General features: G+C 42.8%; 1 protein-coding gene across 1 annotated transcript in view; it reads left to right on the top strand.

Annotated features, from left to right (window-relative positions):
• The window catches only part of LOC147723071 (uncharacterized), a 170,525-nt gene that overhangs the window by 54,790 nt on the left and 95,878 nt on the right, over window positions 1-19,857 (top strand). The window contains exons 2-3 of the mRNA XM_086965432.1: window positions 4,455-4,599; window positions 13,585-13,698. Coding sequence (XP_086821558.1) covers window positions 4,455-4,599; window positions 13,585-13,698 — 259 coding nt within the window. The remainder of the gene's footprint in view (window positions 1-4,454; window positions 4,600-13,584; window positions 13,699-19,857) is intronic.

Raw genomic sequence — 19,857 nt, 5'->3', positions numbered from 1 at the left:
TAACTTAAATTGCTGCTATTTTTAACTTGACTTTCAAATTCGAACACGGGAAGTGGGAAAGGTTTGTTCTGTGGATCCGCGATCGAATTGGTCCAGCTTAGCAAATAAGAGGCGTACCTGGGAAAAGCCTGTTGAGCCCCCAGCTACTTCTTGCTCGCGGTCGCGCTGTCGGGGGGAAGGAAGTGTTGGTTACTGACTGTTCGATTTGAATAGCCTGATTTTTTAAAAAACTTACATTACTGCTATCTGTTATAACTGAAATCGCTGCTATTTTTAACTTGACTTTCAAATTCGAACACGGGAAGTGGGAAAGGTTTGTTCTGTGGATCCGCGATCGAATTGGTCCAGCTTAGCCAATAAGAGGCATACCTGGGAGAAGCCTGTTGAGCCCCCAGCTACTTCTTGCTCGCGGTTGCGCTGTCGGGGGGAAGGAAGTGTTGGTTACTGACTGTTTGATTTGAATAGCCTGATTTTTTTTAAACTTACATTAATGCTATCTTTTAAAATTGAAATTGCTGCTATTTTTAACTTTACTTTTAAACTCGAACGCAGTAAGTGGGAAAGTTTTGTTCTGTGGAGATCTCTAGCACTCTGCGGGGCCTACATTGGCTCAGGGTAGAGAACCAAATTAAGTTCAAAGCCCTGAGCTATATGTGTCAAATTGAAGCTGGAATGGCTCCCCAATACCTGCAGGCCCTGGTTCACCCTTACTTGCCCCCAAGCCCCCTCCGTTCAGCCACTCAGGCAAAATTCTCTGTTCTGTTAGATTGTCGTGCATGGGCGGTCGATCTTTAGCCTGTTTGGGCCCCTCCTTATGGAATTCACTCCCTGTGCTGCTCCGCAATGAAACGATCAACATTAACTTTCGTAGATCCTTAAAAACCTGGTTTTTTAACCAATAATTTCCTTCTCCTTTTTATTCTTTCTGACCGGCACCGGGATACCTTTTTTTAGTAGCTGTTGTGCCCTACAAATTAAATTGGCAATACAGACTACAATCAGTACTATATTTTTGAAACACGTCCAGCCGGGCGTAAGTTTATTCAAAAGATAACATGAAGTTGTTGGCCCAAAAGGAGGCCAAAAAAAAATATATATATAATGGCAAGATAGGGTACAGTCCTGTACCTATCCCGAGAGGTTTAAGAGAAGATAAACCAGGAAGAGGGAGATAGAAAAAGGAAAACACTTTTCAGGCAAAACAAAAAGTTTTTGAGCCAATTGGTGACTTGTAGTTAAAGTAAATACAAATACAACAAATTCACCATGCAGTGCCAAACATTTCATATGACCATATTAAATAATATGCTACACTGCTTATTGCGTCGACGTTTCGATCCCTAAGGGCTCATAGTACAATGGGTCCCATTGTACTATGAGCCCTTAGGGATCGAAACATTGTGCTTTTGGGTGCTCTGCGGCCAACCCCTGTGCGTGGCGGTGGTTGTGTTAATGCACAATAATTACTTATTACTTTATGGTTAAACATTGAAATTAACTGAAAAAAATCAAAGGATACAGGGATTTTAGGAATAGGGTCATGCTTTACCCACTCAAAACCACAGAAATTCTGCAGTTATAGTTATACTTACAGCTATACTTATCTGAAGATACTTTAACTTGAGCCCTTAAGTAACTTTAGGCCGCGAGTTATAGTTTCTTAACACAAGTATAACTATAACTGCCAAATGTATATGTTTTGTGTGGGTAAAACTATAATGTCCCAGTAACCATATTTCATATATATCATTGAACATGTCATGAGTGAGGGAATATAATAAGGTCATAAGCTTTGCATGGCGAGTGGAAGTTATATTTAGCCTGCTAAACTATAACTGGTTGAATTTCAGTGTTCTTTAGGTTTGAAATTTTACATTATCACTGACATTGTCATCTAAATAAAAAGAAATTGTACAATACATAATTATAACCTGACTTTAAAGTTATTTTTTTCCAGTGAATTTCTATGGATTTTTTGTTTAGTTTGAATTAAGATATTACCACCATATCTAACTGTACGTACTAAGATGTTGGCTATGTACAAAGCTTGAGTGTGTGGAGGGAGTAGGCTCTCCATAAAAAGCTGCACAGAAAGTGCTGACTGTGTGCAGTAGGAGTTTTCCACCAAATGAGGCTTATGTGTCTGGAGGGAGTGAGTTGTACATACACTGTGTACACTGGGTGCAGACTGTGTGGTAGGGTTTAGTTAGGGATTGACCTCTGTATATGATGAAGGCTGTGCGTAGTAGGGTTTGGTAGGGGACTGGCCCATCCACAAATACCTCTGTGTAGGGCAAAGGCTGTGGGTAGCAGAGTTTAATGTGAGAATGATCTGTCTGCCATACCCTAGCTACAGGGTGAATGGAGCACTTACTTTTTTCCACTTGCCACGGGCAGGAGCGCTGTTGTCCCTCTAACCTTGACAAGCACAGACAGGGAATATTTAAAAGATAGTTATTGTGCTTTCTGGACGAGGAGATGTGCTTAATAGGTATATGAAATTTGCATTGGGCCCTGTAGACGGGATCTTTGCAGACAACATTTGATTCAGGGAGGGAAGTCACGTAGCCCCCACCCCTCAGTTAAAAAAATTAAAATTGAAATTGAAAAAGTGCACCCCGTCCTAGGGAAAAATAAGAACACTTGGTTTAAAAAAATATTGGGAAGTCCTTTGGGACGCCCAATGGACACTGAAATGGATTTGATTTCAAATGTTACCCCCTAGGGGATTTTCTAGGACCCCCTCCACAAGGACTATGGGTTCACTCTATCCCTACCCTGCCCATGTATGTCCTTTGTAAAAATGTTTTCAGGCCAGTGGTCAAAGTCCCCGAGTTCTGTAGTGTCAGCCACTACATTTCTTTTCACCCAAGCAGAGCACTCTTTCTGAAATAGCTCACTCAGTCAATCAGAGAGCTTATATTTTTACATTTCTGCCCAACAGTTTATATCTCTACACATTTGTAACCTTAAATACTCAAAAACGACTGAAAGGAGTTACACTTAAATCACATAAATCGTGCTTTCGTGTACAGATCTAGCTTTCTGCCAAATTTTGTGTAATTTCCACACACACCTACTTACCAACTCAAACTCTTCCAGGAAGGACACCATGTGAGTGATTTTTTGGGGGGAATGTTTCTCAAAGATTCAGCAAGCTAGGCCAAGTTATTAGGGAACCAAAAACGCTCTTCCTATGAAAATTCTGACCTAACTATAATGTGGTATTTCGAAGAGGCGAAACGTTGAGGTACTGCAGAATTTATTTCATGAATATTTGTAATGCAGACCTGCCCATCACAATGCACAGCCTCCTCGTACAATAATTTCCAACTGCCAAACCTCCCCTGTCATAGAACACCCAGCAACACTCTAAGGGCCAGATGTAGGAGACCAAATACCGGTCGGTAACGGCCTAATTCGGCCGTTACTGACCGGTATTTGGTGTTTTGCATGTAGGGGGCTTGAGATTTACAGAATCAGTAAATTTACCGAATTGGTAAATTTACCGAATCGGTAAAATACCGAATCAGTTAATTTACCAATTCTGTAAATGCAGATGTAGGTGGCACAGTAAACAGTGCCACAGGCCCTTAAGAATTTGTTACTTATCACCCAATACTATTGGGTGGTAAATAACTAATTCCTGTGTACATGCACATCTGTGCATGTACACCTGTGCCATGTGGCACACATACATGCCCTAAGGGCATGTATGTGTGTCACATGGCACACAAGCCAGAAACAGGGGTGCTACAGGGTGTCAAAGTGACACCCTGTCCCCCTTGGCAATTCGGTATTTTTACCGATTCGGTAATTACCGAATCAGTATTTGCCATTGATTCCTATGGGCTTCAAGGCCCATAGGAATCAATGGCAAATACCGATTTGGTAATTACCGAATCGGTAAATACCGAATCCTACCGATTCGGTATTAGATACCGAATGATTATCTACATTAGATTTACCGATTCATGAATACAGAATCGGTAAAATTCGGTATTTATGAATCGGTAAATCTAATTTACCTACATCTAGCCCTAGACTCCTTACTGTCCTTCTGGTTCCGCAAAGGAGCTAGCACAGCCAGAACGACAGTAAGGAATATTACACTGTGGCAACCGCTATTTTCATCCAACAAGATTTCCCTTCCTTTGTAACATTGCATAAATCATGGGATCATTATTAAGAACATAATTTATGTCGTGGTACATTATTTTTTACATGACTGAAACCGATATATAATGTCTTCACCTTTGACAGGCAAATGTCTGATTTCATGCACACAACTAAATTATTTCATCATTATACCTCCTAAGATTTATGATTTTTTCAACAAGGAAAGTAATGTGGAGGCTGTCATAGCAAACAACAGGGAAATGTCAGTTTCAAGATCTCATTGCTACATTAAAGTTCACTCTGAAATGGTGACCCCTTTGAATTTTTATTTGTAGGTTTGTATCTATCAAGTGCAGCTAATGTGTCGAGCAGATACAATCTAGAGATCACTCCCGCAGGCTGGACTTTTTCAATTTGGTCCGTCATCTACATTTGGAATGGACTCTGGCTCGTTTATGCTCTCACTACACTCTGCAGAAGGTAGGAAAGATTGAGAAGGACGGGTGTTAAACACTGCAGCTGCACATGACTTCATGATTCATGTGGTAATCTGATTAATCTTAATCTTTGTCCAAACAATAACTCTTATTAAATTATGGTGTCTCTTGAAGTGATTTAAAAAAATGTTTTAGGTGGGCATATTATGGGCCCCAGATGAAACTTGTGCGGTCGATCTACAATGGACAATTATGAAGCATATGTGAGCACACATGCTTATATCACTATTAAACTCGAATACATTAAAAGCCATTCTTAAATGTCTTAAGCAAACATGTATGCTTACATATTGACTCAAAGAACTGTTGCTTTGCAGTGAAATGTACTTGGATATATTATTGTGTGTGGTAAGGTGTTGCGTTGTCTTCTTTTTAAGCTGTCATTCAACACAGGGCTTTATTCAACAGCTATGGTGCTGGGGTCTAAGTAGAGGACAGGACAGATGTGCAGTGGATTGTTAAATGCAATTCATATGTGTTTATGTGTGTGTGGATTTGGTGTTTCAGAGAGAATAATGTTGGTTTGTGTTTATGTATTTTTTTTTCAAATATCGTTTTATTGGCATTTATATACATTACATGAATATTTTCGACATAGTGATAGTATCATCTCTAGAGGAGCACCACTTTCTTTGCATTTAGTTGTTCAGCCAACTATAACAATCATCCACAATCAGAACAAGGGACTTCAATATTCATCCGATCTGTTGCCCACATTTAGTGTTTCCCCGGACAGCTATCCCTACCAAATATAATGATGTACTGATATATAGTTTCTCGCTGTAGTCTTATCGACAATACGGGAGTGATCAGGCCCTTATACATCATTGCCTGGCATAGTTGTGTGTATGTCCATTGGATTCAGTCTCGCTGTATTATGCAATATTCACTCAATGCAATAAGAATGAAATAGGCCTTTTTAAAAGGAAAGGTAAGCAAAGAAACATAAATAAAAGAAAAAAGAAAGGAACTAGAAATAATGTATATATATAATAACAGAAAATAAACATGCTACAAGAACTAAATACAAACTGGTAGGGGTCTGCCTTTTGCGTAAGCAATGATAAGCTGTAAATCGACGCTATTTTAAGGTGGGGGTATCAGAGGGGGGAGCGGAAGAGAGCAATGAAGTATGTACAATTGTTTCTCTCTATTCGTTAGAATCTGTCAATTCAGTATGCAGGGTTTGGTCTGGTGTATGTCATGTTTCCCATGTCTGTGCAATGTCCGCCCATTGTTCTGCTAGCGATTTGGGACGGTCAGTGATCCTATCTTCTTTAAGCAATGCCCGTTCCTCTGCCCTAATCCAGCAAGTGACATCCGTCTCCCAGGTAACCAACAGTGGTGAGTGTTTCGACTTCCAACTCAGGGCTATCCTCCTCCTAGCCAAAATAAAAGCTAGATCTGTAAACCTATGCCCCAGTCTTTGAGATTTGGGCCTCGGAAATAGACCCAGAAGACAAACCTCCGGTGAGCACGGCAAGTCGCGAGACAACACTCCATTGACTATGTCCACAATCTTGGTCCAGTAATCTGTGAGACGTTGACAAGACAAAACCTTATGGTCGAATTCTGCCTGTCTCAGCAAGCATCTGGCACAGACTTGGTCACCCCTGCTATACACCACATTCAGTCGATGCGGGGTGAGGTACGTCCTATGGAGTATATTGAATTATATAAGCTTAAAAGCTGTATTCCTCAATACCTTTTTCGGACCATCCAGAACCGCCTGCCATTCCTTTTCGGTCAGATGTCTATTTAGCGTCCCTTCCCATCTCTCCAGTGGCCGAGGTAATGTTCGTGGCATTGTTAGAACTTAGGGTCTCTAGTTGGCAGAGGAAGGTACCACTGTCCAAATAGGGACCCTTGCTTCTAGTCAGGGTAAGGAGGAAACCCTCTGAGATAACCCCTGCTCACCCTCTAGGTAGCTTGGCACAAGCAGTCAAGGCTAATCAGAAGGCAATGTGTAAAGTATTTGTACCAACACTCACAGTAACACAGTGAAAACACCACAAACTGACTCCACAACAGTTTAGAAAAATAAAGGTATTTAATCTAAACTACACAAGACCAAAACTACAAAAATCCAACATACACAGTTCAAGAATATGGTTGCAAAAGAGTTCTTTAGGTTGCGATAAAAATAATCCACAGTTGCGTGAAAAGTTCACAGTTGTGTCACGCTTTAGTCGACAGTACCTTTAGTTGCAACAAAGTTCCACAAGCAGAAGCTGATGTGGTGGAAAACAAGCGATGCGTTGCTCCTGAGACCTTGGGGAGGCGTTTGCGACAGCCCCGCTGCAGCAGCATGCGTGTTGCGACGAATCCGGTCTGTATGGGGAGGAAGGCCACTTGTATGGATTCCGGTGCGTAGGTTCTGTAGGAAGTTTGGTCTCGCAAAGGCACGATGCAATGATCTTGTGGGGGCTGTGACGATCTCCGGGGCGACAATGAGCGATCCAGCGGTGATCTCTCTCTGTCAGCTCCTCGATGTGATGATCTGCGATGATGTTCGCAGCGGCGTGAGGCGGTCCGTAAGCAAGCGGTGCGATAACTTTTCTGTAGCAAAGTCTTTAAATCTTGGTTTCCAGCTTCCCAGCACAGGTAAAACTTCCAGATGCACCACACATGGGCCACGCACTCTAGGAAGGACAGAACTCTCTTGGTAGGGCTCAGGGGAAGCTGGGGGTGAAGTCCTTTTGTTCCTGGGACTTCTAAACAGGGAGCCAGCTCTCCTCAGGCCCTTGGAGATCCCTTCAAGCAAGGGGACACAGCCCATGGGCTGCTGGAGGGCTCAATCACCCCTAGCGCCAACATCTTGGAACCTCTTCCTTGATGCTGGCCCTGACCTTGTCAGCTACCCTGTAAAATTTCTGTTTCAAAGGTAAACTATTTCCAGTGTCCACATCATGGACGCACCAATTGGTGATACCTGAGGACAGGGAGAACAATCTATATGCGCACAGGTAATATAAGCAATAATCTTCGTATTTTATAATCCAGGAGCCATGATAAGTTCCATCGCGGACGCCATACGTTTCGTCACACCTCCGTAACCAGCTTCCGTGTTACATATTTTTATTTATGAACCCTATTAATTAGTGTTAGTTATGTAAATTATATTAATTAGTTCTTTGCTCACATTTTCCTCTAAAAATCAGTTGACACTATATTTAAATTAGAGAAGAGGGTCGAGGAGTAGGGTTAGGACCATCTAAGTCTTCATAATACTGTGTCCAAGCGATTCAAATAAGCTTATGTGAGACAGAGTTGCAATTAACACCTCATAGGTTTATTCAAAATCGAGATTGTTACAGTAGGTTAAAAGTGGTTAGTTAATCAATTGCAGTCAATGTCTCAATAGTATATAACAATACAATAATGTGAGAAGAACAACATAAGGTCTACCTCCAAAGAAAGCAATGAGTCATAAGTAAGTATAGTTCAGCAAGTTAGAAAGGCAAAGAAAGTCATGAAAGTCAAAGAAAGTCTGGGCCATATCCCAAATCATCATCTTTTATACGGTCATTCAGTAGTGAGATTACATTTTAGGATAGAACCACCAATGTATAATTCTTGTAAATCGATTAATGTTCTAATATATATGATATATTCAATTCGGAACATCTAGAAACTGATACTTCTACTGAATATTAACGAATGAGGACCGCATAGCAAATGACGGAAATAACACAGAACACAATATATGGATTCAGCTAATGAATGGTCCCTAGGAAAGATTCATGCAAATGGCCTTGAAAGTTACAAAAACAGGAACATCCTGGGCATGATTTCTTCGAAAGGCACACACAATTGGTACAATGTATTATTACAGAGACCACCTATTTTGCTGATTTTCTGAAATGGAAAAGCGCACAGAGAAAGGTTGTTTACATAAAATATAAGTGCACAGTTTTCTCTGTAAATATAGATAGATATCAATGCATCTGGCTACGGCTTACTCACTTAAACTCATCTGAATGCAGGCATTATTTATAGGTATTATGTTTCTAATTAATGAAAACATGCAAACAGCAGCTATGCATCTTCCCTCATGAATCCATCCAACAGTATGTTGTCCACACAGAACCATTCTTTTTTTCGTTTCTACATGCAACAATTCTACAAGTTATTGCAGCTGAGAGTTTCACTGACAGGGTCATTTGAATGATAAGCGCTCTACTTCAGTGGTTCTTAACATTTTGACTTCTGTCGATCCCCACTTAATCAGTACTGGTATGTGGCGATCCCCACATAATAATTATTGGAATCCTGGGAACACCATTGAGACATTACTGGAAGCGTGGGGCAATGTCTCAATTTTTTGCGATGATTTGAACCTTAAAACAATACACAAAAATACAAAAACATCCATTCATCAAAAAAAAAGCACACACAATTAACAGTTTTATTTAATTCACAATCAAAAATGAAAATTAAAATTCACATTTTAATGCGAAGAATGGAGCTTTTTTAAATTCAACTGAAGCCATCCATTGTCTCGTCCATGCTGTATTCTGTTGATGCATTTGCTCTTCTCCCACAAATCAATCTGAGGATACCAACTTTATTTTTATCCTCTATGAGACAGACAAGGTCCCTCTCCCGCCCCTGAACCCAACCCTTTGTCCCTAGGAAGCCCTAACCCTACACCCCGAATCAATCCTTACCTACCTCTTTCACCCCAGCATGACAAACAATGTCAGTAACTCCTTCCCTGTGGAAAAAAAAGAAGAAGAAAGGGTTAACGTCTTCAGCGAGACGCTGCTGACGAAAGAAGAGGGTGGGGCTTCGGGCACCGAGGACCAATCACAGAGAAGGGCGAGGAGCCCTTTGAGGACAAATGGATTGGCAGAGGAGAAAAGGGGGAGGAACCCAGAAGATGCAGAGAAGAGCAGCATGGAGCCAAACAGCTTTGAGAGAGAGAGAGAAAGCAGCCCAGATTTACAGAGGACAACAAAGGTTCAGAGCCAAAAAAGGATGAAAGAAGACCAACTCCTGAAGACGACAACATGCCAGAAGTCTGGAGTGAAGAGTGGCTGTCATCCTGGGAAGCGTGACTCCCCGCCGCAACTCAGGAGAGTTGCGGTTTCCCTGGTACGTGCAGGTACAGGGAGGGAGAGACCTAGGGAGCAGTTTGGGGAAAGGAGAAAGGGGACATATTGAGACGGTTGGGAAATGAGATGCCATATTACGGCACTGTTCTACGTGCTAGAATGGGGAATCTGGGAAAAGCAAGCCTGCCCAGTAATTTGTTTTGGGACCACACCTTTGCTTTCCTTGGTTTTTTTTCCTCTCTCTTTTCTTACCAGTTCTGGTTGAATTTCTTTCCATTAGTTCATGTTTGAAAAGGGACATCAGGATAAAAGAGATGGCCTATAGATAAGGAAACACTAGATTGAGATAGAAGAAAAGACTACCCGCCCGTAAGCAAGATTGCACCTGTCTGACGGCCGCTTTGATCACTCCTTGCTGCCGTAAGACTTTATGGCTGAAAATCGGATGCTGGCTATATGAACTGTTACTGGACTAAACCCTCCTCCCTTATAACTCACCGATTGCAGTTGGATGATTTCGACCCCCCCTCCCCCACGGTGGCCAAGGAGCTCTTTTCCGTGGTGTTGACTGCAGCCCGAGCTGGGCTGAGGGAGTTACAGAGCATAGCGCTCGAAAACAGACACAGAGGAGGGACCAGGGAAGCCGAGGCCAAGAAACCCGCTGAGGCCGAGCGGCTCACAACGGTGCGGTGCACCAAATCAGTAGAAGCTGTCAGAATGCCTCCAAAGGTGACTCGAGGCGGGCGGGGAAAGGCTCCCGAACCACAGGCAATTGAAGAGCATGGAGATAACACCCAGATAGCGCTATCGAAGGGGAGCAGATCGGTGGCTCCTGGAAGCTCAAGCAATAATACACAGATATACAGCACAGGGACCCATGATGGCACAAAAAAAGGTGAGCACACTGAAACGCTGAAGAGGGTTGAAGGTGCAAACAATGGTATGCGGGGCAAAGGACCAAAATCCGGACTAATAGACCCGAGGAGACGCCACAGCATAGTAGATTTTTTTCCCTCTACACCACCAGTCTCTAAAACTGACTTATCTATTTTAGGGAAAAATTATTCTTCTATAAAAGCGAAATGAGGGCAGAAGGAGATTCAAAAGTTGAAGCAAGTGCAGACACAGCCTCGCCCGGCAGACCAGGCAGATCTTACCTGCGATATACAGCCTGCAACTGCCCTCGAGATTGAGCCCCAAGATGAACATATAGATAACGCTGGTCAAAACAGTTGGGGTTGTAGCCCAAAAGAAAACCTAGCCCTGAGCCAGGTATTGGTAGCAGGAGAAACGCAACAGGGTATAATCTCCAGTGTATCCCTATCACTGGAAGACCCAAAAAGTACTGAGCAGTTGAACACGAGTATTCTAATACAGGGGCTTGTAGTTAACAGCTGCCTGGAGGACACTCTAGATTTGGGGGACAAGTTTTTTTCAGTGATGGATGGATCCAAATTTAGCCCTTCTGGAGCAGAGGATAGTAGCAGTTTCCAGCTTTCTAGCTCCACTTCTAGCCCTGGTACGCCACAGAACGACACTGTTGTCAGGAAAAAACTCTTGAGGAAGCAAAGAGATACCCATTCTTTGGAGAAAAGCGGAGAGGGGCACCGCGAGGGAAGTAAAGGCCACGTGGACCCCATCCTCAAATGGGAATATTCAGCTACCAGGAGTGTTTATCCAGATCATATGGGTCAGGGGGTGTAGAGGAGAAGGAGGCTGCACCCTACTTGAAAATGATATTTGACTCAATTAAACAACTTCAAGAGGAAACCCGAATGAACGGGAAGAAGAATAGACTGGCGACAAAGAAACTCCAGGGTGCAGTCAGAAAAATGGCTAAGGCATGTACAGATACGAACGTCAGACTGACTCAGGTGGAAGACCGCACAAGTACCTTAGAAGACAACCAAGCGAGAGCCCAAGTTCAGACAGAGACATACCATAAACAGTTTATAGATGTACAGTGGAAAATGAAGGAGTTCGAAAATTGACAAAGGCGCAATAACCTCCGGATCTTTGGCATCGAAGAAGGCATCGAAGGGTAAGACGTGCGGGCCTATATTCTGAGGCTGATGAAGGGGAGCCTTTCCAGAGCCTCTTCAATGGAACTGGGAGGCAGAGATACAACACGTCCAGCGCTTTCCTATGATGCTAAAAAAGACTCCCCAACTGGGCTGAGATGGATCAGCAATGACAAGAGCAATTTTAGTTTATTTTGGAAACTTTTTGCTCCGCGAAGCAGTTCATTCTAAGGCTTGACCGAATGCTAAACGGACCTTTGAGAATCAGTCTTTTTTTACGAAGCCAGATTATTGTCATGCTAAAAAAGACTCCCCAACTGGCCTGAGATGGATCTGCAATGACAAGAGCAATTTAAGTTTATTTTGGAAACTTTTTGCTCCGCAAAGCAGTTTATTCTAAGGCTCGACTGAATGCTAAATGGACCTTTGAGAATCAGTCTTTTTTTACAAAGCCAGAATATTGTCATGCTACTGTGGAAAGACGTTGGTGTTTAAGGGAGCTGATCCAGCCTTCACAAGCTATGGGCCTTCAAGTATATTTGATGAACCCGGCGAGGCTAAAGATCATATACAAGAACACTCCAAGAGTCTTCACTTCAGAAATTCAGGCTAAGGCGCATATGGACTCCCTAAGATCTTAAAGAAAGGCTTAATGTGGTGTTTTATATGATGTAGGCACAGGGAAGGGCAAAAGGGGAGGATAAACAGTGATGAATAATGGTGCATCCAGTGAGATAGATGGGAAGGTAACAAATGATGGTCGACTTTCAGGCTCCATCACAGAGACCTTAAGTCTGCTTGCTTCACTTTATAGGTGGGGGGAGGAGGGTGGGGCTGCGCTTGGGGACAGGGAGGGCGGGGGGATTAAGAGGGGGGGGCTGGGGAAAATGGGGAAAATAAAATCACCATCTGATAAGGAAAACAGTTCCGGGATACATGTATCAAAAATAATGGAAACTGGAATGAAGCAGCTAGTGCTAGGCTACAAGTATGTTGACAAATTAGGCAAACCACACATAGGATGCGATAGCAACCATTAATGTATGTGGGCTAAATAATGCTGCTAAGCGAAGGATGGTGAAAGAATATCTTAAATCCCTGCGGGTGGATATTGTCTGCTTATAGGAGACGCATATTGAGGGGTCTCGTAAGTTTCTCTTGGAGCAGCTGGAGTTTTGATTGATAGCATGTACCTCACAAGAGACTAGGACCCGGGGAGTTGCGATACTCACTCAAGGAAATGCGATAACAGTGAAAAAATGCCTATCAGACACTTACGGCTGGTAGGTTATAGTGGAGTGCCAAGTACAAGGATTCGTTGTGGCCCCCTAGGGGTACCAAGACCGCAGGTTAAGAACCGCTGCTCGAGTTCATGAACAATTTCTTCTATTACTTAATACCTACACTGCATTGCAACTTTTTTCCCATGGTAGCTCTAATGAACCTCTTCCGGCTACAAGCTAGACAACCATTGTCCATACAGTTTATAAAGTCACACGATGCATGTTGATAATGCAGTTCAGAGTTCACAAAGGACATTTTCCCCGTACCATGTCTCCTGTGAGTTAAAATCACACACTCAGCATAAAGAAAACATCAATATATATGATACATAGAGCTCAATAATTTAGGTCTATGCTGTATTATTCTTGCAAAAAAGGGCTGGGCTACTCCAAAGCACGTCTTCAAAGCCCCAGGCCCCACTATTCTTTAATACTATTACACATTACCACACAATGCGTTCGCTTGCCAGGAAATGTTTGTGCACTGTCTCTATTATGTAAAATAAATGACTAACTGGGTCAAAAAATAACAATAAATCAATAAAACTAAACTGCCTCAATCGAGGTTCCATGTTGTAAATCCCAATATATCTTGTTTTATTTTTAGAAATCAGCTGGATTATGTGTATTTTGCACCAAGAGTTCATCCCCCATCGTTCTTCCTTATTTGGATCTTCAACAACCTGTGCAACATTGGCTGGCTGTTTCTCTGGGACCGAGAGTAAGTACTGTCCAATTTGAAAAACGTTGTTCTGTTATGTTCTATAATTTGCCATAACAATTTCACCAAAAAAACCTAGATATCCAAACAAATGTTGTAACTACTGTATGAAATAATTGGGTTAATCAGCTGTTTATTACTGATCAAGTCAAATTCAAACATATGTAAGTACAAATCCAACCGCCAGAGTATCAAGAACGAATAGGATACAATTAATGCAATAGTGCCAATAGATAAGGGTAAGATAAGTACAAGCTAGCGTAAGCCTATTGTTAACTGCAAGAAGGCGTGGCTATGACGGTACCCAAAGCAAGTGACAAACAGAAGAAAGATCCAGGCCAGTGAAAAGATAGGAGAGAACAAAAACAAAGCAACGAATAACTAAGACACAGAGTAGCAATCCTAAACTCCCAAATACTGTCAGCAAATGATGCTGAAAAGTCCCTCTTGGTTCTTAATACAAACTGAAATCCTTTCCAAGAGAACCAGAAGTGACAAGTTGTTGATGCAGTTGTCTATAGGGACAGAATCCGAAGATTTCCAGTACTTCAGTAATATGTTTTTCGTGACTTTTGCAGCTGTAGCTAACCATTGTTTCTGCATAGATATCTAAGACTTGGGTGAAGAAACCTTCTCAGTCGAGGCATCATAATTAAGATTCTTAAATAATGAATAGTCCCGCCCATGTGCAGGACCCGAGAGCACTTTTCAAAGCGGACAAAGAAAGTGAATTGAAAAAGCGCTCGTGTACCGGAAATATTTGCATTACATGTTTCGTCTTTTAAAAACCGAATATAAAAAACTACCAAGGCCAATATGACTGACGTCAATATGCTAATGTATGCAATACAAGTAGGCTCCTATGTGCAATGCTTCAGAGACTCCACGTTTCATTTTCCCATGCCCAATCCGTGTACATTATGTAGGTCACTAATGCTCTATTGTCTTCAGTGGAGTTTTCAATATTCCAGTCTTCTGATATTATTTATATTATGTCAAACGAACTACCCACTTCTCACAATTAACATTTAATTTAATTTGCGTGTTTATATAGCGCTAGAATCACTCCCGGGGGAGTATCTCCGCGCTTCGACCGCTGCGAAACCCTTCCTGGCTTCCCTGAGAGATGGTCCCTTAATGGGTATCTCCAGGGTGAGACCAGGCATCCCCGGCGGTCTGGTGGGGCCGTTAGTGAAGATGAGGCAAGCTAATGCCCAGAGTTGCCGAGTGTGATCGCTGATCAGAGTGGGCACCGAGGCGAGAGAATTATCGAGTCCGCTGACCCTGGTCCAGAAACCTGCCGCGCCGGGAATTGAACCCTGGTCCCGGGCCGTCCTCTGCTCTCGGGTCTGCCGCCTCTAACCAGTGAGCCACACTACCTTACTAACATTAACGTGAAAACTTTCTCCAGCTATGAAAGCTTACAACTGGTGTAATTTTTCATTTTGGGCCTGATTCACAAACTACGCTTTTGTGGTAACACTTTTTAGCATGGCCTGTACTACACATGGTCGACCACTGGTACTGCAAGCCCTCCCACAAACAATAATGGAGGTAAGAACTTAGCAACTCCTGGGAAACAATGTTACATTATTTAGAATATTTACAAATATAGATAAATATATATTTGTACTTTAAAAATATAGAAAAAAATGTACATATTTATTATTTAATTATACAATATATTCAATAACCTAAGTTGAATTTAAAAACATAATCTCATAATAGATGTTCTTAAAATTAATAACATTTATTGTTTTCTTATTTTTTAAATTCTCATCTCACGTCTCAGCTCCTCCATATTTTGTTTTTTCCTTCCCTGGAGCATGGCCTCATTACAGTCTCGTTGAGTGGCTGACTTGTATCCTTCCAGTGCTCACTTTTAGGGAACTTTGTTTTATTGTTGGTGAGGTACCCCACGAGAGGGTATTGCTTTATGCTCTCTTCCTTGTGTGCTTCCCCATGCTACTCTCCCATGTATGCTGCTCTCTTATGTCCTTTTCTCCACCTTCTGCACACAGTGTTGCTTCTCCACCTGTGTTGATCTCATGTTTGATTGCCTTTCTACCATTCTGATGTGCTCACTGTCTCTTGCTTGTGCTTCCTCGACTACTGCAATCTTTTCTTAATTTGTTTTGCAGTTTTATATAGCTCGAACCCAACTCAAAGGTATTGGAGTGCTCACATGAGCACCAGCTACATTACACCATTGTGTGCTTCTTGCACTGGTGCTGCTGTCTCCCTCATGCACTGCTTTCCCCCTCCTTCCTCTTACCTGTTTTCCTTAAATGCTTTTCAATTACTCTCTCTCAAGTGGTCTAAATTATGTGCTTTTGTACTAAAGGATTCCTAATATTTTAATCTACCAATCAAGTGTTGCTCACCATTTTGGATCCGTAAATATGAAACTAAAGGAAATGGCGCAAATGTGCACATGCTGTGATAATTGTGGATTCATATATCATTAGACACGGCTGCCCAGTGGAAAAAAGTGACCACCACCAGCCGTCTCGCCATGGCACGTTTTTCTTTTTTTTGCTGATTCTGCACAGCATCAAGAAAAAGCATTTTTCTTTTTCCCCAATGCGTACAACATTGCCAAAGGTCACTGACAAAGCCAATCAGTTCTAAAGGTGAGACATATTGGCTTTGCCAAATTATGTTTCCGCCTCCCTGCCCTTTTGCTGCAGACAAAAAGGGGTTTTTCTCCTCAGATGTGAGATTTTGAAAGAAAAATGTAAAAAACACATCGCTTTGTTGAGGTCTGTACCCGTACTGCATTAGAGTCAGTGTTGTGAGGCGGTCGCTGAGGTGATGAACCTCATGTAAGCTTTTCTCAGGCATCTTATGATACCTCAGTATAGGTTCCATGCAAGGTTCTTCCAACCCTTCTCTGAATTACCTTAGCTTCTTGATATTATTGAGAGGCCCTCAATGCTATAGAAGAGCACTCAATGCCCTGAGTGTCCTCAACACCGTAGCTGAAGTCCTCAGAATCATGGAGGATCCCTTGAAGTCATGTCCGGTCTCTTGATGTCACTGACAGTCTCTTGATATCATGAAAGCATCTCCTGAAGACCTGGAGAGAGTCTTAATATCAGAGATGAGCCCTTGAAATCAGGAATGGATCTGACCAACCTTGTGTGAGTACACTGGTTAGTGTACTCTCATAGGAAACGTCAGTGTGATTCTCTGTCTTGTCTGCAGTGACACTTTATTATACACATAGGGGAAAACTTCCTTAGTGTGCAGTTTCACTTCCCATTGGCCTACAAAGTTCAGTGTCATATTAAAATTAGGTGGAAAGTGTGCGCCAAAATCAAGTTCCAAGAAGGTATCTATACACTTTATGGGTCATCCAGCATTGTCATATGTCTCTGGCTCAGCTCATCAAGGCAATCACATCTCTCCCCAGCAGAGGGAACAAAGTGCCACCCCAAACTAAAGGAGTAATTAATAGTGCTTCCCTCCACTCATAGGGGGAAAAGGGTGGGCAAAAAAAATCTGCATCTGTTAATTACCTGTCTCATTGTTCAATGCACCAAGGCAGAAACCCAGACAACTGGAGTTAACACAGGAGTGAGCTCTTCCTTGACGATTTGGTGGACAATGCCCTGGAAGAGATGTCAGTGAGGGGAGGAGCTCAGACCTCAAGAGCAGATGTGGTCAGTGACTCATGGATGACACCATCTTGAAGTGTCACAGCATGCTGAGTAGGAGGGTTGGGACAGGAGTGGAGAGGTGATATGGCACCCTAGGATTGGCCAGGGGTACCAGGCTTCTAGTATCTTCCATCCCCATTTAAAAACTCTTGCACAAGTGAGATAAAGGGCTGTTGTGCTTTTCTGCTGTTTGCTGCTGGAACCTGGGACCATGACAGACATGGACAACTGGAAGGAGAAACCCCATGATGACAAGGAGGACCAAGCATTTTACCCAGTTAACCCCAGGACCAATGGGTCTCTTTAAGAACCCGGGAGGCTGGCTCTTGTGCATCCCCTGAAGAACAGTAGGGAAAAGCCCTCAACGACTCTGGACTCCAGAGACAAACAGCAGGCGGAGAGCTCGAGCAGGGAGCCTGTGGAACCCGCCCCTGTGAATTTACACCACTTTGGAAGTGAGAATGTTTTCAAATTGCTCCTGGTTGTGAGAGCTCACAATCTGGTTTAAAATGAGCCCAACTTCGTCCAAACCGGCCCAACAGGGCCTGTGATATGGTGTTTTCAAGGTTTCCCACCTTTGACCCCTTTTCAAGAAACGCAGCTCATGGTGCCCTGCCCCATCTTCAACAAATATCCCCAGGGTGCGTCAGAGCCTGAGGGTCAGTGCAAGCTCCTTCATTTATTTATTTGGGCAGAGATGTTGCATGTGGGGCCCTCACCTTTTTGTTGGACGCCCATCTTCCTGGGGCAACTTAAACAAGGGGCCCGGGATCCCAGCTCTGGGCCCCAGTACATCAAAAGACAATGAGATAGCACTATCAAACCCCCAAATGGCGGTGGCCTCTCCCTGCTCTCGGTGCCCATGTCTTTGGGGTAACAAGCGGCCACCACAGATCCAACTCCGTGCCTGGGGAGAGCGGGCAAGGGAAAACACAGCTACTGGCCCCTTTGCCAACAACAAGGAGTGCCGACTGGGTAGGAAGCTGGCAGGAGCAGCCAGGTGTGGGCTCCTAGAGCTGCCCCAACATATGGAGGCATGTGGGGTACCCAGATGGGACGTCCATCTCCCCCAATAGATAAAATACAAATGAAAAAGCTATGTGGCTCTCACCACCACCATGGGACAGCCACTCATAAAATATTCACTACTTTAGGCTGGAGCACCTCATAATGCCTTGCTAGGCTGGTTAATGTGCATATTTGTCTTACCTTGTGGCACCCAAGGAGGACAGGGGTTCCACCATCAAACCTTGAAAGCATTGGGAGGGTTGTAGAAGTTACAGCAACCCCCAAAAGTATTGTTTGTAAAACTGACGCTAGGATTTCAAGACCAAGAAATCCACAGCCTTCCATGATTTTCACATGATTTTTCTAAACACTCCAGGGCTGGAGTTTTTACTGTACAGCTGGGAGTGCAGCACCCTTTACGGGCTAGTTCAGTGGATGTACTTTATGTGGCTTGAAGGTGTATGAAAAGAAGATAGAGTGTAGTGCTCTCTAGGGGCTGGATCTATGGCTGGATTTTATGTGGCCTGAAAGTGGTGGTCTCTAGGGTCTGTTTTTATAATTGCATTTTATATGGTCTGCAAGTATATAAGAATCACCCAAACATGTTATGTTATTTCAAAAATGTTTTCTTTAATATAATGATGTTGACAATGACTTCTAATCAAGGTTGATTTGCTTTATTGACATTAACAATTGCATTTACATATGGGTATTATTGAATATTGCGCTTACCCACAAAAGGATGGCGTTTTTAATATGTGGCCTGAACCCTGGATAAAGCCAATGGGTTTTGTTTTATCTAAAGTGATACCCCTCTATATTGTAATGTGCTATCTGGTTAGGCAGGGGGCTTTGTGATTTTGAAGATTTTGGGCAGAGTAGTCCAAGGCCTGCTTAGGGAAGGTGGTGTGGTCTAGTAATCACAATTCACTGGCATGCAATGATAACACTCAATACATGATTGTCCAGCAAGTGCAGTATTTAGTAGTGTGTGTGTAATAATGGTCCTTTTCTTTTTTCTAAAGAAAAACCACTTGCTGGACAATCACTTATTGGCTTTTATTATTGCGTGACAGAGAATGGTGATCGCTAGCCCACACCATCCCCCCCCGAGTAGGTCTTAGACAGCTCTGCTTCGCTACCCTGAGAGAGTCATGTGCTACAATGGGGTGCTTAGTTCCCTCTAAATGGAAATTGTGGCTCTATTTCTTGAACAGGGCCCATAGACTACAGAACGAATAACCCAATGTCTTACACTACATTACAATGAATACAGCAGGTCTTAAGCAACTTCATAAAATGACTTGCAACCAATATCAAACAGAGAGATGTAAGGATGCTATTCCAGAGGCAGGATACCTGTACCATAAACTCTATGCCTCCTACTCCGATTTCTTGAATTTTGACTGCATTAGAATATTCGCTTCTGAAGAGCACAGACATAGAACAGGAAGATAACACCAAAATATATGCTGAGGCTAAATATGGC

Source organism: Lissotriton vulgaris, chromosome 4_1 (genome assembly GCF_964263255.1).
Source record: "Lissotriton vulgaris chromosome 4_1, aLisVul1.2, whole genome shotgun sequence".
NCBI classification, from domain to species: Eukaryota; Metazoa; Chordata; class Amphibia; order Caudata; family Salamandridae; genus Lissotriton; species Lissotriton vulgaris.
The sequence above is the reverse complement of the archived record's forward strand: the minus strand, read 5'-3'. Positions and strand labels throughout refer to the sequence as shown.